The 27711-nt window shown below is 33.7% G+C and overlaps 4 protein-coding genes across 8 annotated transcripts; 3 read left to right on the forward strand and 1 right to left on the reverse strand.

Moving 5' to 3' along the window:
* The first annotated feature begins 394 nt into the window (after positions 1-394).
* Positions 395-1173, forward strand: LOC119639661 (cytochrome b-c1 complex subunit 6, mitochondrial). Its single transcript, XM_038037225.1, has 3 exons — positions 395-493; positions 566-661; positions 723-1173. Exons 2-3 carry the CDS (start codon positions 569-571, stop codon positions 894-896), a joined length of 267 nt encoding a protein of 88 aa, XP_037893153.1. The 5' UTR covers positions 395-493; positions 566-568; the 3' UTR covers positions 897-1173.
* Positions 1174-4257: 3084 nt separating this feature from the next.
* On the forward strand, positions 4258-6823 carry LOC119639660. Its single transcript, XM_038037224.1, has 4 exons — positions 4258-4803; positions 4858-5013; positions 5951-6192; positions 6255-6823. Exons 2-4 carry the CDS (start codon positions 4926-4928, stop codon positions 6516-6518), a joined length of 594 nt encoding a protein of 197 aa, XP_037893152.1. The 5' UTR covers positions 4258-4803; positions 4858-4925; the 3' UTR covers positions 6519-6823.
* A 2365-nt stretch (positions 6824-9188) lies between these two features.
* LOC119639658 (calcium/calmodulin-dependent protein kinase kinase 2) lies at positions 9189-26804 on the forward strand. Of its 5 annotated transcripts, XM_038037218.1 has the most exons (10): positions 9189-10416; positions 10495-10594; positions 23366-23554; positions 23628-23924; positions 24285-24622; positions 24687-25041; positions 25238-25425; positions 25535-25771; positions 25999-26276; positions 26334-26804. In XM_038037218.1, the coding sequence occupies exons 3-10, from the start codon at positions 23416-23418 to the stop codon at positions 26410-26412; spliced, it is 1911 nt and encodes a 636-aa protein (XP_037893146.1). In that variant the 5' UTR covers positions 9189-10416; positions 10495-10594; positions 23366-23415; the 3' UTR covers positions 26413-26804. The 5 variants fall into 5 exon arrangements, with proteins under 5 accessions (XP_037893146.1, XP_037893145.1, XP_037893148.1 ...); XM_038037217.1 differs by having other exon boundaries at positions 9189-10594; XM_038037220.1 differs by having other exon boundaries at positions 9189-10594; positions 24288-24622.
* Positions 19039-20760, reverse strand: LOC119639659. The gene has a single exon (XM_038037223.1). The coding sequence runs from the start codon at positions 20718-20720 to the stop codon at positions 19605-19607; it is 1116 nt and encodes a 371-aa protein (XP_037893151.1). The 5' UTR covers positions 20721-20760; the 3' UTR covers positions 19039-19604.
* Positions 26805-27711: the final 907 nt, after the last annotated feature.

The following is a 27711-nucleotide window of genomic DNA, read 5'->3' on the forward strand; positions in this document are numbered from 1 at the left end:
AGCAGACTTTTCCATCTATACATTGATCATTTCGTTTTAAATAATATCAGTTAGTTGAGAATAGAAGTTTTTACGTTTTTACAGGCACATGATTTTTAGACCTAAATTGCATTTACAAATATATATTTTTAGATAAAATAGAACATAGCAAATTAAACAATTATTTATTTATAATTTTCACTTAAAATATAGAATAGGGATTAGCAGACAGAAAATGAAGAGGATCGGAAAGAAAACCAGACATTTAAATTATCTGAAGTTTCCTAATCTTTTCCACCTCACATAAGTTGAAGTAGCACAATTATTTCCGACGCCCCTAATTTTGGTAGGGTTCAGGTATGATTGGGCATTTCAACACAGTAACGGCTGTCAATTATTTATCCGTATCTTTTTACATAAAGAAAGTTTGGCAACACTGTTTGTTGGAACTAAAAATTTTTGCGGTTGCATCACAGGTTTCGTGAATAAAAGGAATCTAGAAAATTAAATATTGGTAGATATTTATTAAAAAATAGACGAATGAGTAAATGAAACTTTTCTTATTTTAAATTTCCTTCCGTTATAGGAAATGCCCCTCAGAAGCTTTTTGAAAGATTTTTTAGCACTGCCTGTTGTTAAAGCAGATGACGAGGAGTTAGTTGATCCAAAAGTCACTTTGAGGGTACTTTGCAATAAACTTCGTTCGTGTTATTACGCACATTAATTTATTTAATACATTTAAGGAACAATGCAACAACAAGGCACATATTAGCGCGTTATACAACAAATATCAGGAGTGTAATGATCGCGTTAACAGCCGAAGCAAGACGTTGGAGAATTGTATGGAAGAACTTATGGACTATGTTAGCGAACTCGATCACTGCGTTGCCCATACCTTGTTTTCTAAATTAAAGTAAAGATAGCATTATCGGGTAAAAAGTGTCATAGTTAAAATTTTTATGGTTACCTAGCCTGTGAAGAATAAAGTTTATTATCTGCTATAAAATGCTACCCGGTTAAAAGTTTTGAAATAAATCCCATTAGAAATTTTAAGTGTTGTTAAAATCAAACGTAAAGATCAAGTATTGAAATATGATTCAAACTAAAGCATATAAATATCATATATATATGTAATGGAATGTAATTTAGATCCAGTGGCTTAAAGACAATTACACATGATTGGCAATGTCGTAATGGACAATCGTTTCAATTGATATGAAAGTGAAAACCTTGTAACGGTAAGATTTATTCAGATACCGAACAGACAGCCCGCTTTGTTGTAGGCGTTCTTTTCGTTTATTCATTGCCCGGAGCGCTTATTGGAACTTTTCATCAGGAAGAGTTCAGAAAACAGGCAATAGTTTCGTCTGTAGTAAATTGTGATTTTCTACGTCCGTTTTTATTTACAATTCGTAGGAGATGGATACTTGTCCAAATTATTTATATGAATTTTTACTCATAACAATTGCTTCGGTCTTATCCGTTTGCATATTACTCTTGAATCCACTTAAATTTATATTTTTTAATTTGAAATTTTCTGATTTGTCGATCTCTACTTCTAAATGCGCTCCCAAATATTAACATCGAAACTTATTTCTCAAATCAGCCATGCAGGTCTGCATTTCCAGCCGACGGGCCTGCGACCCTAGAAGCCATCCATTTAGCGAATACTCAGTTATAGAAGAAATTCCTGGTCGTGCCAGACATTAAAACCATCTTATGCGCTTCGCAACCGTTTCCCTCAAATAAAATTCTCCCTTATATATTAGAAATCAGATCTTTTGCATGAATTATGTCCAAAATACAAACCACAAACAGGGCACTTGCATGAATTATGATCAAAATACAATCCAGCATCAAAATAAAATCCTAACACCTGTTTGCACTTTATACAGAATTAATTGTACTTTAACAGAAATGAAGGCAACTCTATCTCAAAAGTCTACCCCAACCAAACAATAAAATTCTCAGACGGCACCAAATTTTTTATTATTCTCAATTGGCACCAAATTCAGGCAAAACTGTGACCGTATGAATAATTTTGTTCTTATGCAAGTTGACGTCCTTATTGATTATAAAACATCATTCAGCCTCAGATTTAGGTGGAAAATTAAGAACCATCAATATGGCGTCGAATTCTATAATCACGCTATCTTAAGAGGCAATTTTCAATAAAAACACAGTCAAGAGTTGAAGACGACACATATTAATTTTTCTTAACTTAAATTTTCATTCACTAAAAAACCGATTGAAATGTTTATCAAATTTGTTTATTAAGAATTACATAAAAGTACAAATTAATTTTGGCGTAAATTTCTTGATGCAGAAAATTACACGATTTATTGCAAGTATCTTTAAATGATGAAATGTTTGAAATCGTCTTACTGGAAAGTCAATAAGTAAAGTATTTTCAAGAAAATTTACTAAACAGTTCCAGGTATTAATTAAAAAATGCTTAATCCAATAATACCACCATCTGTAAGCTTCATATAAAAACGAATGTACTACAAGCAACAGTGTTTAACAATCACTTTACATATATATATATATATATATATATATATATATATATATATATTTGCAACACCGAGATGGACTTGAGATATCCATCAAAAGATAACCGTTTTTTGACGCGTCCTAATAACTGGCACGCTTTATTTCTATACAGTCTGCAACTGGAAAAAAAACTCGTATCAACACATTCGGAAAGGGCACTGAATCTTTAGTTGACTCTCTTTGCATTAGGCATTTTGTTGTAGTTTCTTATACGAAGCACTACGTGCTTCGAGAACAGAACATTGCTACGAAACTCGAACATCGAAGACGTTTATAAGGAAAAATCAGTGTCTCGATCATAAATTAAATGGATTTTACTTTTAGAAATGTTCTTATAATTTGCTCTCATTTTTGTACCCTGCACCACCTGTGGAACTAAATTGTTGCGTATAAATTGATAAAAACCGTGGTGCAACTAAATTGTTGTGTTTATAAATTCATAGTGGTGTTTCGGTTTTCGAAAAAACAGCACAACCTTAATTAATATACGCCGAATACCGCTAACCAAATAAGCGAACAAAAAAATTTTTCGATATTTTGAAAAGTCTCAACTGCTTTTGTTTTATTTTGTATTCACCTAAATATATATGCACATATAAAGCAACACCTTGGTGGTGGCTTGTGCGGACGATTGTAATACTTCGAAGGAATTGAAGTAAACCCATCTTTTATTATACTGAACGAATCCGAACAATTTTTGGAATCGATTTAAGCTTGTCTGTCCACGTTTTTGGTGCTCACCCTGCAGGTGAGAATTCTCAAGATATTTTGGTGGTATTTGGTATATTCATGTGTTTTGGCCTAAGGACGAACGTTTTTTTTTTACCTTTTCCACCTTATTTTGATGAGTCGTTACAAGAATAGTATAGGCCATTTCTAGAATTTCAGGGCAAAAATCGCTTAGCATTAGCGTTTCGGCATTCTAAATTGGTGTGGAAATTTTGGATCGGATTGGGGCAATTTTTTAGACTTTTGTCATGTAACTGCTCCGAGGGAAGGTAAATATTTTTACGGCTTAAAGAAACGCCTAAGTTTGTAAAATTCATGATGAAAATTCGTTCATAATAATAACTTGGCCAAAAAAATTGGGTCTTACCGAATTTGAACCACGTAGTTCCATAATTTTTCGGGTATTCTATAATCAAAAATAAGGCTTTATATGCTAAAGAACTAATCGTTACCACTTTATGATGAAAATATGTCAATCATAGGAAATTTGGATCACACAGATCTATTTTTTAGATCGAAGCATATATAGGAGTTCTTATGGCGAGAAAGCAACTGGAAAATAATAAAACGGCGTTGACATTCGGGTATCTTCCAATATGAAGGCAAGCAAGAGGAAGATCAGCAGAATATATGAGCAGCAAGAGGAAGACCAGGCTTGCATGGGAATAAATGCACAATTTTTCATGTATTACTAATTAAGCGAAGCGGAGTAAGGTATCTAATGACCATAGCAGTCTTTCTTGTTTTGAAATTTATTATTTGGTGATAAAGCATTCGTATCGAGACTCTCTAGAACAACTTTTAAATGGTAACGATTTAGTTATATAATGGTTTAAAAGCGTTCGACTCAAAGATTTAATTTGCTAATTATTTTTCGTTTTTTTTTATAACGGATAGGTATATATACCTGTGTGTGTGTGTGTGTGTGTGTGCTTATAAATACATATGTACATGTCGTGTATGCTTAAATTAGAAACGAAAGAAGAAAATGTTACGCACTCAGCTCTTGCTTTTACCAGTCTTTTGTCTGTTGAGTCTCACAGGCTCTCTGCGAGTTTTCTTTTCGATTTAGTAGCTCATTGTAAATTGTAATTGCAAGTGGAGCGTTTTCTTTGTTGTTCGGATTTTTAGTCATTTTTCATATTTTTCATTTCTTTTACGTCGATTAAGTGTTCATTGTCTTTAAAATGCTTTAAGAAAAAATAAATAAATAAATGAGTGAATGCTTATTAAGATTATATAGCTTAAAAGTCAAATGTCAAATCTTGCTGGGAAATGAAGTGGGATGAAATTTGAATGCTGCAGCATATATTGCCACTTGTCGTCACTTGTGCATAAAGCAGACGACAGTGTGCCAAAAAATCATTGCATTTATGACTTGACATTGACCTCATTACGTGGAAGTTTAAGAATTAATTAAACGCAAAATATCATATAAATCTTTTAGAAAATTAAAAAAAAAAAAACGACCACACTCGCTATCCAATAAGCAAAAAAATAAATAAAAAGAAAAGACTAGTAAACATTTGTTACAATAAGGTAATACCTGTTTAAATATATGCACACATATTATAATAAAAAAAATGAATCCAGTTTAAGTTCGTTCGAGTACATTGAACATAGTGATCTCGTTATTTAGTATTTTCTGCGTTAAACTCACAATGCTATGTTTAATTGAATTAGACGGAATTCACAAAAACCGTTTCAAAACGCTTATGCTCACATTACTGACCTTGTGTATGCTTGCAGGTAAATAAGAAAACATATAGAATACATTTTTTTTACACTCTCTACAGAAGAATGACGATGTATGCGTTCGATGATTTCGTTGAAGTAAAGATAAACCAATAAAAATAACATAGCCACGGTCACGGCTCGTCATTAAGTACCCTATACTGGTATTCCTACATATTTACACTTTTCAAAATAAGGCATTGTACGGGAAATGGTCGAAAAAGTGCTCCGGTCCGAATCACTTTCAATAGAGTTCGTCTCTTGGACCAAAATACATGGACGTGTAACAAATTTCTTCAAAATATCTTTAAAATCTTTGGCTTGTGGGTTGAGCACAAGAAAACAAGACGGACGGAGCGACAGATAAGCTTAGATCGATCCAGAAATTCATTCTAAATTGATCGGTATAATAAAAAGTTCCTCTATCTGAAGTTCTTTGCGGCATTGCATATATACATCCGTATAAACTTCATAAGTCCATGCAACCTTGTGCAGTGGTTTCACAACAACAGTTGCCGATTGACTTTGTAAAGGACCTACCGAGACAGTTAACTCATCCTTACTGGAGGATACCATAGTTGCACATTGCACATTTGAATGCAACAGTTATATCTTCTTCTAGTATTAAAATGAATTTAGAGCGCGGTAAAGTTGCTTCTCCTCATTTAAAAACAAGTCTAATATCAAAGTGTACCAAGTTTTAATTGACATTCAACAAATATAAATAAACACAAATATATATATATATGTTCGGTAAACAGGAAACGAGGAAAGACGGATCAGTTCTCGCGCGGAATATCGCTCAAAAGAGACGATTCAAATCAGTCTTTGTCTTCGTTATTCGCTCTTATTTGTTTTGTCTATTTTGAAGCCGTCAGCCGGTTGGGACAACGAGTTGTCGTGCACTTTTCTTCCAAAGTAATTATAGCATATATTTATTTAAATTTTCCAGGACGTGGTAATGCAATCAAATGCTTTAAATGTGCGGTGACAATAGAGAAAATTTACTCGTACGCAAAAAACGCGACAAGTTTTACACCATTATGCTCCAAGTTTGATGAATCGGATGAATACATTGTAGAGTGTCCCTATTCCACTATGTGTTTGAAAACGATATCAACTTTATATTTGCAAAACAATCAGCAACAAATGACAGCTACCCGGGGCTGCGCTCCACAAAAAGATACTAAGCAAGTATGTTTTGAATTTCTTGTATTATTAAATCTATATGGAATAATTTGCTATTAACGTTTTAGGTCTTTAACAATGGTCAGTGGCATCAGGAGCATTCCGTCCAGGAAGTTTATGAAGAAGGGTGTGGCCAATTCACCGACAATAAAATATCGGGCCCTGTAAAAACTCATTGTTATTGTCGCGGAAATTTGTGCAACGCTTCCAATCATCTACACCGTGTTTCATTCTTCATTATGACTGCTTCACTGATACGCTTTTTTGTTGAATTTTCTGAATTTAAAAAAACCTACCAACGAACGTTTGCATTGAAGTTAAAATTAAGCTAAGTCGATATGATGTTGCGGGTTCACGAGAAGTGCTTTTGAAATGTTTTTTTTTTTTTTTTATTTAGTGCAAATTGTGATAAATAAACTTTGAAAGTGAAAAATATTAGATATCGATTCGTACTTCAAAAAGCGTTTACCCAAGAGAACAGAATACAGTTAGCTTTAATTACGCAAGATAGAGGCGTTTAACACAATATTTGATTAATTTGTGATAATTACACCGAATTGAATCAAAAGTCGGCATACTCGCCTTACCGACATCTGAAAATGGTAAATGTTATCTGAAGAAAATAAATGAAGTATAACAAAATTCTCACACGGCTATAGAAGGTAATTGAAAAAGAAAAAGCAGTGTAGAGTAAGTGAACATATTGCAAGGAATGTCATTCAGTCTTCAATAACATTTGATGTATGTTAAAATATTCAAGCATGTTAGAAGAGATGTTCCCTTTTAATAAGTAAAATCCGCTTGAGTGGCCAGGCAAGTGGGTAGGCAAGAGCAACTCAATGGTCGTGGGCTCAAATCTCAACTGCGGTAGAGTTTTTAATGAAAACTGAAAGCCTTAGATGCCAGTGCTTTAAGACTTTAGCCTTAGAATTTATTCTCTGGCTAAATGAATAATAATAATAATAATAATAATAAGTAAAATATTTATCGTTTTATTGCCGGCGATGCTAATAATAAGGTTACGAGCTGAGTAAACCTTTGCCTACTTTAGGGCGAACGAATGCGATACACTACACTACTACACTACTTCCAAATGCATCTTTTCGTTTTTGTTACGAGATGACTACGAGCACGAGTTGCCTGTTTTAAGGCGAGCAAGTGCAATGCTTCCTTTCGTATGTGCTAACTCATAAGGATTCGGAATGCTGGTAGTAAACTCATGGGATAGATATTTTTTTGATTAGTAATCTTGTGGATGTGGCCGGGTATAAACTTCCCACGTTAAGGCGCACTGGAGACTTATCATTGGCTTAATTTTTATTTGACAACGCGGACATGTAAACTTACTTATTACTTATGTTAATAGTTTCAAACAAAATATACAAAATAGATTAGAATAGAGTTCTGTATATTTTACTGTAATATATTTATATGATAAAATGTGATATATTTATATGATAAAATGTTTTGAGTAAAAAACAAGAGAGAAATCCATTATGATCGTTATGTCTGGATGATTTAAAAAAAAGACTACAAAAAAAAACTGTAAAGAGTGTGCAATAAGACGGATCCGAATTAGTTATCTTTTTATGCAGATTAGTAAAAAAAAGAAGAAAATAATGTGCGGCATGCTCTTTTTCCATATGTTTTCTTATTTGCTTTGCGGTGTCTTCTTATGTGACATGTTTTGAGTTCTTTGAGAGAAAAAATTTACTTTGATGTATGTTCTGATGAGACTTGTTTTGCCTTTTTCGAGATTAAGCATGTTTCTTTGAGAGTAAAATTTGCTTTAGTGCGTATTCTTGTGTGACTCGTTTTGATTTTTTTGAGAGTAAAATTTACTTTGATGTGTGTTCTTATGAGATTTGTTTCGAATTTTTTTAATCTCGATTGAGAATGTTTTTTTGAGTGTAAAATTTGCTTTAGTGCGGTTCTTATTAGACTCGTTTTGATTTTTTTGAGAGTACGAAGGTTTTTTGTGAGCGTAAAATTTTCTTTGATGTGTGTTCTTATGAGACTTGTTTCGACTTTTTCGAGACTAAGAATGTTCCTTGAGAGCAAAATTTGCTTTACTGTGTGTTCTTATTAGACTCGTTTTGATTTTATTGAGATTACGAATGTTTTTTTGAGAGTACAATTTACTTTGGTGAGTGTTCCTATGAGATTCGTTTTGATTTTTTTGAGATTAAGAATGGTTTTTTGAGAGTAAAATTTACTTTGATGTGTTTTCTAATGCGACTTGCTTTGAATTTTTACACCGTTCGCCGAAGGATGAGGGGTATACTCATTTTGTCAAAGCGTTTGCAACGCGCAGAAGGAAGCATCAGAGACTCCATAAGGTATACATATTCTAGATCAGCGTCAAATTCTAAATGAATTGAACATGAAGCATTTCATGTCGCCCCGTCGCGCAGAAAGAGGCTTCAATAATGCCATAAGGTATACAAATTTGTTACCAAATTTAAAATTTAGAAATTTAGAACCTAGACGTGTCCGTTCTTTCGCTTGTCCATCTTTCTTTATGCGCAACTATGTAGTGTTTGTGGTAAACATCCTCCATCTTAGCAAAATGAAGATATCGCCTACAGGTTTGCACGCCCACAACTTCCACAACGTTCACTTTATTTTGAAAAAATAAAACTTTACGATAAAAACTTTACTTCGAAAATAGAAAAAATCAGCCAAACCCACCCAATATTGTAGCGCATGAAAATTTAGTCCTATTCCTTGTTCTGTCTCCTTTAGGATAACGTTGATGGGTATAAAAGATTCGGTCACGACCGAATATACAATTCGTACTTGTTTGAGATTAAAAATGTGTTTTTGAGAGTAAAATTTACATTGCTGCGTGTTTTCTTTTCCCGTTTTTGACTTTTTTTTCCTCGTATCCTCGTATGTGTTTTAGTTTTTGCGAGAGCGTTTGCGAAATTGCGGATAAATAAATAAATTGAATGAATTTTTGCTGCAAAAAATCGATGAATTCGATAGATTTCATTAATAAAAATATTAATTAGTTCTTTGCGTTCCAGCAAAAATAAAGGGAATGCAGAAGAAACAACAAAATGCCCATAATTTAAAGTATTATAAATAAACAAAGTAAATTGTGCGTTAACACAATCAACGAAGAGTTGAAGTTGAAAGGGAAACGTGTGAAAAGTAAAAAGAAAATTGCGCGATCAAAGTTATATAGGTTAAGTATTAAGAAAACATTATTGAAAATCGAAAAGAATTTTAGTGAACTAATTGTGAGCACTTATACATAGCACTTTTACATAGCAACAGTAGCAAATAATTAATGATAATAATAATCATATGAACATCTTTTGCACTGCTTTTGAAAGTCTTATAAAAAAGAACAACACGGTGATGCGGTGAAAGTATTGTTTGATATACAAATGTAACAATTCCGGTTCCGTTTAGCAAGTCAATATTGACGCTTTATCAAAGAACAAAGAACAGCAGTCATATGCACATACGTATACATCAGGCAGAACGGCTTACGAAATATTTCAAAAACTGGCAAGTTCTTTTATTTATTGCCAGCACGCTTTTAGAGCGAAAGTGAAGGTGGAGCATTTCGTTGGTTTGTTGTTTCGTGCGCTTCGCATCGATTAAAAACAGCTGTAAAATTGAATATTATTAGGAAGAACGAAAATTAATTTCACAAAGTATTCGAAAGCCGATATGATTACGAAACTGCAGATATGCGTTAAGTTCGCAGAATAAGTGGACAAAACTAGTTGGATAAAAATGTTTTTTATTTTTTTTGTTTTCTCCCCCATGCATATGTACACATATATAAAAAATAAGAAGTGATGCAGTTGGGGATATGTGTTCGTATACGTTTTCGGTTGTGTGTTCTGTGTGTGGATGTGTGTGCATGTGCTTGTTGACATAACAATTATTTGCACCGACCTTATACGCCAATAAATTGAATGGAAGATGTGCGAGCTGTTAAGAGAAAAAATCTGGATTTACAGTGGAATATAAATAAATTATTTTGCATTATCGTAATAAAAATGGAAAAAAAGTGTTATTTCAAATCAGGAAACAATAAAAAACAAACTGTGTTTACATTTTCGCTTCCCTTTAATAAAATTGAAGATAAATTAAACTCATTAAAAAGAAATCGATTGTTGACATATGATGTATTTGGAAATTCGATGAGACGCCCTTTCAAAATCAGTGATATAGCCCTTTGCGTCCTCTGCTTCTTTCATATTATGGCCAGTAAGTCGATGATATATGCAAAAAAATACATTATAAAAAAATTAATTGCATAAACTCGAATAATAATTTAATGCGAAGGATATTTTGAAGATCTTTGCTTTGAAAACAGGATTATTTGCCAAATCGTAAACATACATAAATGTGCCTGAATGTTTACATTCAGAACACAATTAAAAAGGTAAAGGTTTAAAAAGATTACAATAAATTTTAAATAAACTTAATTACAACACACAAGTCACTCACGGTTAGGACTTACGCCTCTTCGTCTGTAGTGTAAGAATATCGCTTGTTCATGCATTTAGGAAAGAAACGAACGAAAAAAAGAAGAAATTTGTGCATACAGCCAGGGACATATGAACAAATTATACCTGTTTCCTATAGAAAATCCCAGTTTTCGTAGGAGCAATTATTAGGAAGATGATTCAAAAAATTGTCCTATCCGATTTCAATTTTGCACATCACTTTATTATCCCTAAATACTGCTACTTATCAGTTTTCGTCGAATTATAACGAAAATTGCAACAGTTTTTATACAACTAGTTTTCCCAAGAATAATTTGTTATGTAAAAAGTGATCGCAGATATGATTCGATCCAAACCACTCCACTGGGTTCATGAGCCGCAGCACACGAGTGATGGAATGCGCTACGATATCTAAAACCTGCATTGTCGTGATAGGGAGTATGCAAACCAATAAAAAGGCTGAGTATCCTTGATGTCTCCATTTGGGGGCACGTCAGCTGAGCATTCGGCGCATTAAAGTAAGTTTCAACCAACGCCTATATGTCAAAAGTGAGGATTTCGTGCGTTTTTAGTACGAACGAATTCGAGTTTATAAAGCATAACACGCTCAGCAAATGTTTGCGGTTATAATCCGAAATGTGCTATCCTCCCCATCGTAGGGAGCAGCCGCTGCTCCCCTCGATTAAAGCAGGTTTCAATAGATGACTTATTATTTGTTCTGACCGTGCTTCAAATCCTATGAACAGGAATAGCCTTAAAAGACGAGATGCTTGAAAATTGCCTGAAAGAAAGGGGAAAAGTTGTAACTGACAATGGACAGTTGGACTATACATTGCCACAATTTCTCTGACTAAAGCTTGAAAAAAGTTGCAAAAACAAACTCTCAAAACTTATTCGTAAATTATTATGCAATAACTAGTAAAGACAGTTACGAAAAAAGATAAAAATTTGTTTTTTTTTTTTTTAAATATAATATAAGTTAATCTATGGAATGAAAGTAAAAATTTAACAATTCTTGAAAAATGGAAATAAACTATTAATTTAGTGAGAAGTATGTTTTCTTTGTGTGTGTGCGTGACTTGACTTGACTGCACGTACGTACACATTAACTTTTAAATGTAGAGAATATTCTCTGAAACGCGAAGCCTTGTAGTCTCCTTAATTCACTTATAATATAAATTAAAGTGTCAGGTGTTTCTTGTTGATTGTTTCCGTTGTTTTTCAAAATTAGTACAAGCGATTATTTAACCTATCATGCAAACTAATACACATGAGAAAGCACATTACATTACGATTTCTAGTTTACTTGATAACTAAGGGAAGAAACAAATTAGTTTTCGCTTCAGATGTAACTTAAAAACAACTAACTCTAAAACTCTATAATGGGACGCGGATCATCATTAATTACCTTACACAGTTGCGTTTAATACAATAAATTCATATAACGATCTGTCAAAGTAAGACTTTAAGGGGGGAATATTCGAAAAAGTGGTCCGATTTTTAATATTTATCTCATTTTTTTGTAGGTATTGCATACATCCATACAAACTTATTATACCATTGCATCACAGGCAGGGTATATAATAATTATTAAAATTATTATTTAATAAGCATAATTATTTGATATATCGATTCGCAATTAATTAGCCCTTTAATTGTTTAATTATTTTTCAACAAAGACGACTATATTCGCCATAAGCACAACACAGTTTCTATACCGTAACTTTAACTAATTACAACACAATATCAAACGTTTACTCATTATTAATAAACAAAATTTATTTAATTGATAGAAAACTTACCCTACGAAGGTAAATTTACGCCATTATGGATACGAAAACAAAAATAATATGAGATCATTAGGCGAAATGACATTTCAATACCCTATAACATTGGGCGGCTGTCGTCGATTTTTTTGCACCGGAATTATTGCATCATACGTAGAATATGCGTGGGCGCTATATTTTGTCTTTGTCCATTCCTTTTTTTTTATTTTTTGAAATAGAGACCTTTCGAGTTTATGTTGTGCTCTGACTGGGTCCTATGATCGATTCACCTAAAACGTGTGTCTTCTAATTGATTTTGTACATGCCATGGATTTATAATAGGAATGTAATTCTTTTCATTTCCATAAATAGAAATTTGGCCCAAACATTTATCACGGTCCTTCGGGCGAAAATAATCTTAATTAATGAAAGTCTCTGATATTTGACGGAATAGTTTTTATCAAGGGTTCATCCAGTGTCGAATACTAGCTTCTCTCTTGCCTAAAAGTACATTTAAAGCTTATGATATATTAATTTTAGCGACTTTAATTCGATTTGTTATTAAAACAATTAAATGAAACTAAAATTGTATTTTTATTAATTTAAGTAAATGAAAACAAAGACTCGTCCTTTCTGTCCACACCAACGTTTGCGTGATATCCAGTTTGTATTTAATTCGTTTTACTGTTAAATTATATTCCCTATTGCGTCATAAATGCATGCCATTGCAGGCATGCAGGATATAAGTAAAGATGAAATGGAACGGATACCCTCCCTTTGTTCATTGCCTATTTAAATATGCATTTCCGTGCTGATGTGGAGATATATTCTCGCTAGAGAAATTTGCAAAAAATTTTCTTCTTTAAAACGCGACGCGATATAAGGTATTCTTCAAATAACAAAACACAATGAGTAAGATTCCAAAAATTTGGAAAAATGAATTGACAACAAGTAAAAAACACTATTGCATACCCTTCCAAATTTCTTCAAAATATCTTAAAAACAGCAGCCAGTAGGTCGAGCAGAATAGGCAACACGGACAGACAGACAACCGGGAAAATAAGTTTAAATCGATTCAAAAAGTGGTTCTGCATCGATTGATTGGAATTGATCAATATAATAAAAATACATTTTTTTTTTCTATATTTTTGCGACTCTTCTGATCTTCCAGTTTCTTCCTAAATCCAATCGCTCAACCCCTGAAGAACTATTATTATGTAAGGGCGGTATTGTTGACTGGCCGATTACTGTTGACTCAGCGATGTCTTAATTTTATCTCTTGCCAGCCATACGCCAATATGACGCACTTGATGCCATACTGCAAACTATTAAAATTGAATTGTATAAGCATTTATCCCAAAGCATCCATTAACTAGAATAGAAAGCGTCTACAATCTTCTTGAATACTCAAAACTCGTAGCAATGCCGTGAATAAAACATCACACAAGCAAACATACACAAATGTGTACAAAATCTAATAGATTCACTGAAGACTGGAAGATAAAAGAAAATACTGTTGGATTAACTAGTGATATTCACTAGTTTTTTTTTTTTCATTACATTTAGAATTACAAAAATAAAAGCTTATATGCTTAAAGGGGAGAGAAGTGAGGGGGGAGTTTGTTGGAATGAACTTATTCGACTGAGCCGTCATTTTTTAAATATAATTACGAAACCAATTCATTTATACAAATCTTTTCACGTACATTCGTACAAATACTGAGATACGTGGATTCATTTTTCAATAATTTTTTTTAAAAACAAGATGACGGCATAACAGTTCTCGCTCAGAAAATGACACCTTCTTGGCTCTACTCCAGTAGGTGGGGATTTTCTATGCAAAAGTATAATCCAAAACGAGTAAGAATATTATAGTCGAACAAGGCCGACAATTAGATAACCTGCACCACTTCGCTTAATACATTTTCGTGATAATATAATATTTTTATGAAAGCCAGCATATCGGCGGACTGTCAAAACTTCGCCTGACGTAATCCAAATTTAGCAAATCCAATTTATTTGTCAAATAATTTAGTATTTCTTCAGCTTCATTAAACTTTGTCGCCGCATGGAGGCTTACTTTCGTTGAGAGCCTCTGCATATGATAGGCTCTGAAAAATAGACCGATGAGATCCAACGTCCCTATGGTTAATTTTTTTTACTACATTGTTTTATACTGTGAACAAATTTTCATCCGGAAACTAAAAACTGAAACTTTTTCCAAGGAGGTTGCTGTTCTCGAGAATCCTTATATAGAACAGGGTCCAATTCAAATATAATCCGTGCAATATTTAAGCCAAAGCATTACGATCGAAAAATTTTCGATATCAGATTTTACAAACTCGACCGTTTCGCAATATATTGATATATACGTTGTGAAAACCATTATGTACGGTGGGATTGAAAACCTGGACTGACCTGGTTCAAATTCGGTTAGGTTGATTTTTATGTCAAATCACCATTATGGATCAATTTTCGTCAAGAAATATTGAAAATTATAACTTTTTACTACGTAAAAATTCAGTTCGCCTAGGAAAGATTATATGAAAGGGGGTTAAAAATCTGACCCAAATTTTTCATTAACAATTTAAAATGCCAAAGTACTATTACTCAGCGATTTTTTGTCGAGAAATTTTGAAAATTTTAATTTTTTTCGTATAATTTCTTATCTAAATCAGGCCTCATATGAAAGGTGATGGAAAAAGTGGCCCGATCTAGTCCACTTTCAGTAGATTTAGCTTTTGGAATAAAGTATATCCGTGACGGACGGACAAGCGGTATAATAAAATATAAGCCTATCTCAAGTCCTTCTGGGTGTTGTATACATCCACACAAACTTAATCCACTTCGTGCCACATGTAAGGTATAAAAATTCTTCGATATATTCAAAATCGATTCAAAGTGAACTATAAAATCTGTTTATCCTTCATCATAAGTTACATGTTACCAAGAAATTGCCCACTTCAGAATTGAAAAGACTGGGAAGGCTACCGGCTCGAAGAACATAAGTCGCGGAAAAAAACCGATTTAGTTTTTAGTCGTTTTACGAAGTGACTTCGCTTGAACACTCAGTTTTCTTGAGCTGCAAGAGCAATTCGACTCTTCGTAATACCTTTTAGATATAGTTCTTAAATAATTAAGGGATCATTTAAGATGATAAAAATATGATGAGGAAAAAATATTCATAAGTTAATATTATCTTTCTTAAGTTTTCTTAGCTTTCTCGATTTGATTTGGTACTTAGAGTTTCATAGAATCATTGCGAAAGGTTTATTTGTCATGATGTATGTGTAATGGGTGAGCAATAGATTCAGACAAATGAATCCATTAAAATTGAACTTAAATTGTAAACGAAGAAATTTGGAAATGCAAGAAGACCTATAAAGTAGTCAAGCGGTTATGCGAATGTCGGCCTCCTGTTCAATCTGTCGCGCCTTCCGATTATAAGCGTAATGACAATAAGCGAGAGAGAGAGAGAGAGATGTAGGATTTAACATTTCTGTATAGGATTTCTGATGCGCATTTTGCCCGTTTCGATCACGAAATATATAATAAAAATGAGAATAATGAGTACCGGTTGTAGTAATATTTCGTACATATACATTTGTATGGCTACATACGAAAAAAAAAAAAAAGAAAAAAAAGGAAAAGCAATGTGTATGCTATTAAATCGCTTGTTGATAACATTCCGTATCGACTCTTGATTTACATACAACTGGGAAAGTATTTACATCAAGAATTGATTCACAAACCAAATCAGTCAAACATTTGTCGGTTAATTTTTTGCAGTTAACAAGTGATTTGAAACGAAATGTTGAATTTTGTTTTTATCATCGTCGTGTTGTCGATATCGACATCTTCGGTGTTGACGAGCAAGTTGCCAGAAGATGCCAGTATAGTGTCTTTATCGCGCGAAAATAAATCAACTTTTAATGTCAACATGAATGGAAATGAATTTGATAGCCTTAAGCAACACAATGACTATTACGATGATCTGAAGCGACCGATTCGTCTTATATTCAAGCACTTGAATTTGTTGTTTAAAAATATTAAGAAAGTAGTGAACACAACTGTACCAAAAGTGTCTGCAGAAATTGAGAGTCTTTTAGAAAAATTGCAGGATATTAATGCAGAATTATTAGAGACATTTGGTAATAAAGTAATGAACTTGAGCAAAACACTATTCATTAAAGTGTTGGAGAATACGGTAGAGAAGTTAGAGCGTATACAAAGAGGACTTCTTGACATAGCGAGCAATACTGATCAATACTTGGAATGGGCGATAACGCAGCTTAATCAAACATTAATTAATAATACTGCCGAGTTTGATTGGTGGATTGTACAGATCAAGCAGAAAGTGCGATCCGTTAATAAAACAACTTTATATAAAGACGGATGCCGGACTTTTGATGAATTTATCGCAAATAGTGCAAAAGAATTACAAAAGTGCTGTCAACTTAATTTGAAATCAAACTCTTTGCTATGCAAAACGACTAGTGAGCTATTTACGCAAGCCCTTCATGTCGCTATGAATATTGTCGATCAAATGCAAGCCTGCATAGAAGATAGATCCTCATATTTTGAATATCTAATACCTTGCATAAGTTTATTGCATAATGATATTAGCGCCTTGGTTTCACAAGTTGAGCAAATAAGTCAACAAATGAATGGAATTATACCGATAAAGATTATATATACAAACGATTGTATTGCTCTTGTATTGATTGACATGAACGAACCATCATAGAGACGAAGTAGAAACAAATTCATTTTGAATCATTTATATGCACACAAAATATATAATAAAAATAAATAAAAATATTATGTTTCCTTTGTGTAGAATTTTTCGTTATCTAACCAATAATTTGTCGCAAGGTTTTTGGTTTTATTCCCTTGATCACTTGTGGTACAAGCGTATATGAAGCTTCCGCGGAAGGACATGAGATAGCCCTATCCTCCCCCATCGCTTTCTGAAATTCCAATCTGAACTTGTCTATCCGTCCGTCCCTTTGCCCGTCTATCTGTTCGCCTGTCCGTCGTGTTTTTCTGCATTCAATCTGCAGGACGCAATTTTTGGACATATTTAAAGGAATTAGGTGCGCTCGCGTGTTTTGGCCCAATGACAAATGCTGACAAAAAAAAGTGGTTTGGTTTCAACTCCTTCCCACATAATGCCTTCTCTTGAGAAATCGTTATGTGAACGCCTGTATTAGACGAAGTGGCGTAGGGCATTTAATGGTCGGCCATGGTCGATTGTAGTATTTTTAAACTATTTTCTTCAACTTTTTGCTTGAATTTCACTTAATAGAAAATTTGCATCTCTCTATTCCACTGCTTAAAGAGACAGCGAACGTTACAACCTACAATATATTTGAACTAATCAGTAAAATTGTCTACAAGTGATTAGAAAAGCCGGAGCTGAATTATATTATATATCTGATATTCAGTACCTGGACTTGGCAATGAACTGGCCAAACTCTGATGCTCTGTGCTTGGACCTTAGCTGGAAACTTAGATTAACTCTGATACTCAGCATTATTTTATAAAGCTTGGTGATGTAGGGACTTTAAATGAACACTCGCAGGTTTCCGCCGTGCTTCTATTTAACTGTGTGCACTCTATTCGCTTTACTCTAAATGTCCAGCGTGTGGTAATTGAAATGCGCAGAAATAATAAGTAGCTTATATAGATAGACCTAAGATCTATATAGTTCTGGAGACAAAGTTAGACAGAAAATCACTCGATTAATTAATACTGTTAAGTAACTAAACACTCAATTATTAGTAAGATCTTCTTGATCTTGCCTTAGAATCAAAATTTTCTCATTCACATGATTTTGCAGACAAAACAACAGCGCATTTGCAAAACGACTTCGAAGTCCCTAAATTTTTATGTGCAAGTGATCGAGCATCTTCATGGGATGCCAAGACATAAGGAAACCATATATCAATATTCCAGTTATGCTAAAAGTGCTTTAAACAGCAAATTCTAGTCGAAATACCGACATTTAGTCTGCCAAGCAATCTCTTCAATCAAAACCTCTGGACTCTTATTCGTTGAGCCTTGAAACTTATGTTTGGATTCTAGATAGTTGTCTTGAAAATCACCGAGACTGTACATTGATGCCGAGCTTTATTTTCTTTGTTTTTGGTATGCAAAGTAAGACGTTGACGTTTTAGAGGAGAGCTCTTATCCAAGTCTATACGGATTTTGATTAAAAGACGTTCTACACATTGTCTCCCATTGATTAAATGCTCGAAATTAGTTTAAATACAAAAAAAAAAAAAAAAGTAGTAAGGTAGTTACATTCGGTGGGGCCAAAATTTCGCATACCCACCACTATTAAAATCTTCATCGCTTTTGTCAGTCCAAATCCTTTCATTTGATACCCATATTGAAGTTATTTTTAAGGAAACATTTATTCACTATGTCGTCGCGTCTATCATAATTATTTTAGAATTAACACACTTAGCTTAGCTCGCATTCTACTCTCCAAGTCCTTGTAAGTGATTTGCATATCGGTGGTATCATTAAGAAAAAGTTGATCCAACAGGTCATGGTACCTATCGTAATAATAATAATAATAATCGATGTTTGTTTGAATAATGTAGTGAAAAAAAGAAACTTTATTCAGTTGTAAGTTTGTGCGGGCATGACCGATTTTTGTGAAATTTCAACCTCCAACATGTTATGTGTAATTTCTGATTGACGAGCAAGTGAAACCCATAAATTTTTGTTCAGAAAAACGCAATTGTGTTCAGTTTACGTTCCACTGTCGGCTTTTACTCTGCCCAATCTGTCCCATTTTCAATGTTAACCTGCGTGCAAAAGCTTCCAATGTTTTAAATCAAATTTGAAGCTGACATCTTCATTTTTGTGACCAGGGGAGTATCAACAACACTCCCCACAGGCACAGAAATTATGCTTAATGAATTGAGAATCTCGTGTTGACCAAGAGTCCATATACCTTATAGGGCCTCTGAAGCTTCTTTTTAGGTGTGTTACATACACTATGAACAACCAATAAAATGAGTATACCCTCACCTGCGAAGAAAAACAACAAAAATTGTTCATCTATCTAAATTCCTTATCTTAGTAATCGAATCGTTTTGTCAAAGCGAATATATCTTTTATTAGTCTCTTTAAATGAATTATCAAAGTATTAAACATCGTTGTTCTGTTATTTGTCTTCCCATAACAGAATATCGAAGCATTTCTTTAAATTCGTTGACATATATTTATAAGGAAAGTCGATAGGTATGCACTTGTTTTCATTGCCGGCCGTTGAGATGTAGTCTCGATTTAGGGGGATTTTAAGTTTTAATTCCACGCTCTTATGGTCTTCACTGAAGTCACTTCTTCGCTTGCGATTGCTATTGACACGGCCTCTTTTTATTTTAATATCAAAGTATTGCTGCAGTTCGTCTAGCTTAAGGAAAAGTTTTGAAAAATCTCTCTCAGGGTTGCGTAAAAATTGGCATCGTATCCGGTAATCACGGGAAGCTAAACAATTGTAAAGGCGCTGCATGCGAAATTCCAACTGTTTCATTACGTGTCTAGATGTTGTTTCGCTGATTGTGTAAACGTCATAAGCTGTATTTAAATCGGTCGCGGTTTTGCATTTGAAAATGACGGCCGACCACTGCTGCAAGAAATCCATATAGAAATTGTAGCACAAGTTAGTCGCTTTGAAGCGACGGTAACTATCTGTTAGTATATCCGCATATTCGATAAATATATCACGGACCGATCTTAACACATGAGCAATATACTCCAAGAAATCGTCAATAATTTCCGAGAATATTGTATGAAAAGATTGCATTTCGATAAGATATTCATCGATGAGAGCCTTCACTTCAGCTGATATTGAAGGCTGACTAGATCGTATTTCTTCCCATTTTCTTAAATAGGATTCACTTTCATTTTTTGTGATCTCAAAGCATGACTCGATTTTGTCAGCAAGTAAGGCCGCTTGTTCGGAGGAATATTGAAAAAATGAAGAAAGATCTGTCAGTTTGTGGTGGCGATTTTCAATTTCAATCACATCGGTCGTATTCACAGCCACGTTAAGCAATATTGAAGTGGAAAGATTTTTTTGCAAATTCTCTAGGAAGCTGCGCAACAATGCTTGAAATCCTCTCTTTACACGATCGGTATCTTCCAGCCCTATATAATATCGTTCCGAAGTGTGCTTATATTGAGAGTAACCGCATGCTGTGTGATTACGATTGAGATGAGAGAAATAGAAAACAAATAATAATAAGAAGAATATCAGCTTTTTTGAATATGTTTTCATGCTTTAGGTTATTATCTCTACTCGAAGCACGACGCACTATAACTGATGTAAAAATAATCGAGAGGAGAACGAAAGAAGACGAGCGCTTTCTAGAATGAATATATGTTTCTAAAAATAGTTTTCCGCTTATACACTTGAAAGAGCAAAGCTTACTTAATAAGTTAATGTATATATGAATGTATATATGCAAGAGATTGTATGACATATTGTCTATCGCGCATAGATTAGACATTTATTTATGCCTGATTACGTGCGTACTCTCCATTCCACTGGGCCGAATTAATCATTATTCGATTGAAGCACATTGTAATTAAATTTTCTTTCTTATGAACCGACCGATGAACCGGTATAGAAGAGTTTATCAACTATTGGGAAAATTGTGATAGCATTCATTGTATGGAAAATATTCCAAGTTTCTTGCATTAGATGCTTCGTCAATAAAATACCATTAATGCATAATGCACAAGTAAGTACACATTGAGAATTCAAATCTAGTGACATAAATGCGATTTAAATCGGGTGAAAAGTGGAAATTGAGAGCATTCGATATTTTACATATATTTTTCCTCGAAGTGTTCGAATAAAACAAGTGCGAATATTGCAGTCGGGCAAGGTTTAAGACCACTTGACACCCTACACCATTTCGCCTAATACACTCATTTACTCGGTTTGGTGATAATACACAAAATATTACGCATTATTTTCCTGCAAAGGAATACTTTTTATGACGGCCCGAATATTGAAGGATGCTCGAAACATCATCCAACGCGACCCAAATTCTGTGAACTTAATTTACCTCCTAAACATTTGATGATTTTTCAATTTTCGTCAAAAGAGAAACTAGAAATTAGATTTTGTCTTCTCATAAGGGCTTTCTTTTCGCAATAATCTCTAGATATCCTACGATCCTAAGGTCTAGAGCTATGTGGTCTAAATTGTCTGCCGTTAATTATTCTTGTTGAATTGCTGTTATGGAACAATTTTGAGCATAAAATATTAAGATTAAAACCTTTTTTTGAACGCCTTACTATTCATCAAAAATCTTATGTGGACTCAAAGATATTGACCCATGTGGTTCAAATTTGGTTCACTCAATTTTTATGTTAAATTATTATTACGCACAAATTTTTGTCTTGAAACTTTAATAATTACGGTTTTTTGGTATATAAAAGCTGAAATTTCCTGAGCAATCTTATATGCGGTGGTATCCAAAAAATAGATCTACTTGGTCCAAATTCGATAAGGTTGACTTCTGTGTGAATTTGCTATTCTGAACTATGAAATATTGACAATTGGACATTTTTACCATAAAAAGATTCAGTTTTCCTAGAAACGATTGTAGGAAAGCTCGTTCAAAAATTGTTCCCAGCCGAAATAAATTTTTCATCCAAATTTAAAATGTCAAAATACCATTTTGGGGCCACAGCGCGTCAGTATTTCAAATTTCTTCAAAATATCTCAAAAATTGCAAACTGTATGTATACACAGACAGACGTCGAACGGACAGATAAGCTTAAATGATCGGTGTTGGACCTATATTAAGCGTTTCTGTACTACAAGTGTTGCGGGGTATAGATAGATTCCAGTTTTAAAGCCAAAAAAGTTTTTTTTTTAATTTCCTTTTTTTTTTTAAATTTTATTTATCTAAAAAGTGTTTATTGTATCATGATGAGAAGGGCAACTGAGGTTATTGCACCTAATGGGGGTCAATATATAATAATATAGATATAATGTTTAAATACATAAAAAGAAATTATATAAGCTTTGGGGAATTCATTAAAATAATTTAAAGAACAAAACTTAAATCAATTACTAAATGGGAAGATCCAGTATGTGAAGTTTTTTCAATCTTCTTATTTATGGCTTGGAAAATCCAGGTCATCACGTATAGTTACCGAACCACGGGGCATTAACAACAAGACCGAGGATTCTACGTTGATTTTTTTGAAGTATTTCAATTAACATTTTATGTATGGCTGTTCCCCACAGTTGTATGCAGTAGGTTTTAGGATACTTTTGTACAAAATGCGTTGGTTTCTGGGATTACGTAAACGTAATATGCTTAGACTTTCGAGTATTTGTTTTGATATTGCACTTGTGTGCTTCGGAAATCCATGATTTCGTAAGTTAGAAAGAAATAAAATCTGCCTTCGTGTCTCTTGGCAATGTAGTCCCAAATCATCATTGGCTCGAAAAGTTAATCTTTGTGTGTCTTCTTCCCTTTGCAGTGAAAAGACTTCCATATATAGGAAGCGGAGTCTTCAGAGGTCTATTTGCTATTTGCGGGAACACTTTCCATTTTTAAATAAATTATATCTCTCTCTTTCTCTCTCGCTCAAATTATTCTGCCTAAGTTTAGGCATAAATAGGTATTTGTCCAGGGTTTCCAAACGAAGGTAACATTAACTTTGACTTGCAATATTATAGAAGAATGACTACCTGTCAATGGAGTGTATTTCCAGCCATGAAAATCAATTTAATCGAATCTATGCATTCATAAGGGAAGATCTTGGCTGATGCAGTTAGTAGTAGTTCAGAGAAAGATAATGTCGGAGATTGATTGGTTAGTTGGCTGGTCCCCTACAAAAATAAGCTTTTTATCTTGTTTAAAGATTACCTTTATTTCTCTTCTACTTTTCTTACAGAAAAACGGCATCAAAACATCGTTTGAATTAAAACATTGTACAGGTGTACAATGGAGGACCGGTTGAGTGATAAACAAGGCGAAATGGAAGGACTTTGCCGAGATATTAAAACCAATTTAGGCCAAGAAAATGGAAGGTTATTAAGTAATTCGAAACATGAATCTGAGCGACGCGCATGGAGAGAGAAAGGTAATGCAATAATAATGTGTTAAGCCGATATAAGTGGAAACAATGATGGAAGAAGTATAATGTTTGATCGTAGATATATTTGAAAAAGGTAATGGAATAAGGGAAGGCAGCCAGAAATCTGAAGAATCGGTTGAGTGTAATTTGACAGACTTAAGCACAATAAAAAACGCACAAAGAAAACAAAATGATGATTTTATAAAAAAATCCTGTAGTTATAACGAGGAAAACGTTAATTTACACGATCCATCGGTCGAAAGATGCGGAGATAGTGCAAACATTCGAAAGGAGGCAATAAGCGAACATTTGGCTGAGATGCCATACGATACAAGCCAGTGTGGAAAACGCGCCGACATCGTATCACCTGAAAGAGGTAAAACAATAAATCAATCAATTACAGACTGTACTAATCTGGATAACAAGCTCCTATCAAGCGAATGTTCGGATAATAACCAATTGAAATCTTATCCTGCATGTCAATCTTCATGTTCATCAGCACGTTTATTTGCATGCGATGGATTAAGTCATTTCGCGGACATATGTTGTGAAAATGATATAAAAAATGCTTGTTCCTCTCAATCGCTTTTCAAATTAACCAAATCTCATTGCACCAATCCAGCTTTAACAATTCAAAGGCAATCCCCATTTTTAAAATCCATATCTATTGAAATTTCTTACAAATCGCAATCAATTATTTTTAACGCAAATGAGAATCTGTTTTTTCAACACCCAGAAGTCAACGAAAATGTTCAACAGGATGCGAAAAACATATCAATAGATGATGATGATGAATGCTGTGATAAAAGAAATATTGAATCTAGACTTGAAGACTTAGATATGGACCATCGCACCCGGACAATGCTAAAGGGGGGGCTAGACTTAAAAACGCAATCCGTCGAAGTACGGCCGATCTTTCCAAACGTTCCGTATAGCCCTTACGCAAGTCCTTGTAATAGTCCTCAATCAAACAGACGTAGGCCGCCTCTGCGTGAATCTAGACGCGTTTCTATCGAACAAAGCGGAAGTTTCCTACAATTAAATCAATATAAATTATTGGATCAAATCGGTCAGGTCTGCATAATAAATATATAAACAAAATTCATAATATACAATATCTGATTCTTTTTCATTATAGGGATCTTATGGGCTAGTGAAGTTAGCCTATTCTGAAGAAGATTCAACACACTACGCTATGAAAATTTTATCCAAACGTCGCTTGTTACGACAAACAGGCTTTATAAAACGTGGTCCAAAAAAAGTTACTTCGCCATTGGATCGAGTCTATCGGGAAATCGCTGTGTTAAAAAAACTTGATCATCCAAATGTTGTAAAACTAGTTGAAGTCCTTGATGATCCAGTTGAAGATTCTTTGTATATGGTTTTCGAATTGGTTAAACAAGGGGAAATCTTAGCTGTGCCAACTAAAAATCCACTAAGTGAGGAAAGAGCTTGGCAAGTCTTCAGAGATACCTTGATGGGATTAGAGTATTGTAAGTAAATTGAAGCTTTTAAGCGAGTGCAGTTCTTGTAAAATTCTATTTATTGCTCACTTATTTCTAGTATATAAGTCTCAAAATCTAATAGTTTTTAAGATTAACTAAGCATAGTTGAATACATAGACACACGTGTATAAACAAACCATTAAACCAAAGAGAAAATTTGAACTAAACATTAAAAATTTTTCAGTGCATCACCAGCGCATTATTCATGGTGATCTTAAGCCCGGAAATTTGTTACTGACCGATTGCGGTCGCGTTAAAATCGCTGATCTGGGAGTATGCAATGAATTCATTGGAGAAAGTGCGATCATAACGAGCGGTTCTATTGCAGGGACACCTGCCTTTCGAGCACCGGAGACATTAAATATTGGTCAGGTGAGTTGAGCGACATTTTCTTTGTTTATTTTCAGTGTTCACCGCATCTAACTTTTGCTCGGGCCTGCTATTCAATCCAATAATATTATTGTTTGCTCTTCTTCTTTAGCCAAACATTTATTGTGGAAAAGCAGCAGATATCTGGGCTTTAGGAATAACACTCTACGCCTTAGTGTTTGGAAATGTTCCTTTCGCACACAATTCGATCCCAATTTTATATGAAAAGATCAGAACCGAATGCGTTCATTATCCTGACGCTCCTATTATCAGCACCGAGCTTCGGGATTGTATCGAAAGGATGCTAAAGAAAGGGCCTGCTGAGCGTATCACTTTACCGCAATTAAAGGTACGTCACGCCTCAGCTAGGATTACATTTACAGACAAAAGGCCATGTTTTTGCAAAGGAAAGCTTTACTCATTCGCTGTATGAAAAATGTGTGGGATCGGTCGTCAAGTGATCATTTCGATTTATGAACTAGAATCCATATCAATTTTTAAAGCTACTACAAATAGATACTAACAAGTGAAAAGAAGAGAATCCGTAATATTTCTTTAATGTAAACTTTGTTTCAGATGCTTAAATGGGTAACTAAAGATGGTATGCAGCCTTTGCCAAGTGAAGAGGAAAACTGTAGATTGGTTCATGTAGGCGATGATGAAATGAACGGAGTCGTTCGAAGTATACCAAAATTAGATACTTTAATCCTGATCAAAACTATGTTGAAGAAACATTCGTTTGGGAACCCATTCTCTAAAGGTAGATCAAAAACTGGTGGATCTCGTTTCGAGCGTTTTGCAAATGCGGGACGATCAAATTCTGCGCCTAGCTCATGTAACTTATTTTCTGATAGGTTAGTACTATTTAACGTTTTCAATGCTGAACGTCTCATTAACATATTTATCACCAGGCCATCATCCGGTGATAATATTCTTCCAGCTTTAACGGAGATATCAGGTTCATATAGCACAAACGAGGAATTACAATAACTTATACATATTTACAAATGAACACAAAAATATGTGCGCACAATTCCGTGATTATAATCGCTCTGATTTTAAACGACCTTGGGGACTAATTTATGAGTCCTTAAAACGAAATCGTAATTCTCATTTTTCGAACTGGATTAAGATTGATCTGAGCAAACCAATCAACAGTTTGAGGAAAAGGAACAAAATAAAACACTTTTATAGAACTCTTACGATCATCGCTATAACGCGCACATACACATTAAAGACTTCATATTGAGTGGAAGTACTTGCACGTACGCATTTCCGCATTTCTACGTTAATTCTAAGAGGGAAATTAATTGCTTTGCAAAAAATATTTTAATGCGCGCCAAGTCCATTATTACCATTGTTGAAAAAAATTTTAATCGTATCTTAAGGAGAAAAACTACCAAAAAACTTTTCTATACTATGGATATCGACCGTCTCTCCGCTTATAAGGATTGTTAGGAACCATTGTAAATTTTTGTGTAATAACGCGACTGCACGATTTGAGCGCTAAATGGACTGCATATTTAGTATTCTAGATGATGCTTCATTTTTTGCTTTGCACTTATTCTTATTAGAATGAATGAAAATTCGTAAAAAAAAGCTTTGCTTACACTTTATAATTATATAAAATTTAGTTATAATTTTTTATTAGCTTTAACTAGATTATTGAAATTGTTTCGGGACCATAATGAATCTGCAGCATTATTGATGACGAACAAATATTATTTCTTTACTCAATTTCAATAAATTTATTAATTCGTCTTAATTTCTAATAAATAAAAAAAAAAAACAAAAGAGAAAGAAATGAAGCTTCTATACAATGTGTAATGTGGTCTCCAATAGATGCTTTATAGACCAAACAATTTTTTATTTATGTTATAATATGTCGATATATCAATCAATATTTTAACCAAGGTGCGTTATATTTAGCTTTAATTTTTTTAGTATAAAGATACATAATTTATATATGAATATTAAGAAGAAATACTATATAAAGTCTGAAATAAATCAAAAAAATTAATTCACTCATTTAGTTGCTTTCATTTTAAGCCTTGGCTGCGGATTAGGAAAGCGTAACATTTACAAAAGTGCTGCCATTTTAAATTCATTGCGATCTCTCAAGTAAATTTCTGAGTTTCAAGCGCATAACAGAGCGAAAAAGAGGAAGACAATAACGCTGTTCAATAACGCTTTTCTGAAGTGAAAACACGAAAAGTCTAGAATTCGATTGTTACGATTAATTATAGTTAAATTCGAAGCTAAGGCTTTCTACTTTTAAGCAGGTATGGA

Source organism: Glossina fuscipes, unplaced genomic scaffold, assembly GCF_014805625.2.
Source record: "Glossina fuscipes isolate IAEA_lab_2018 unplaced genomic scaffold, Yale_Gfus_2 112, whole genome shotgun sequence".
Classification (NCBI taxonomy): Eukaryota; Metazoa; Arthropoda; class Insecta; order Diptera; family Glossinidae; genus Glossina; species Glossina fuscipes.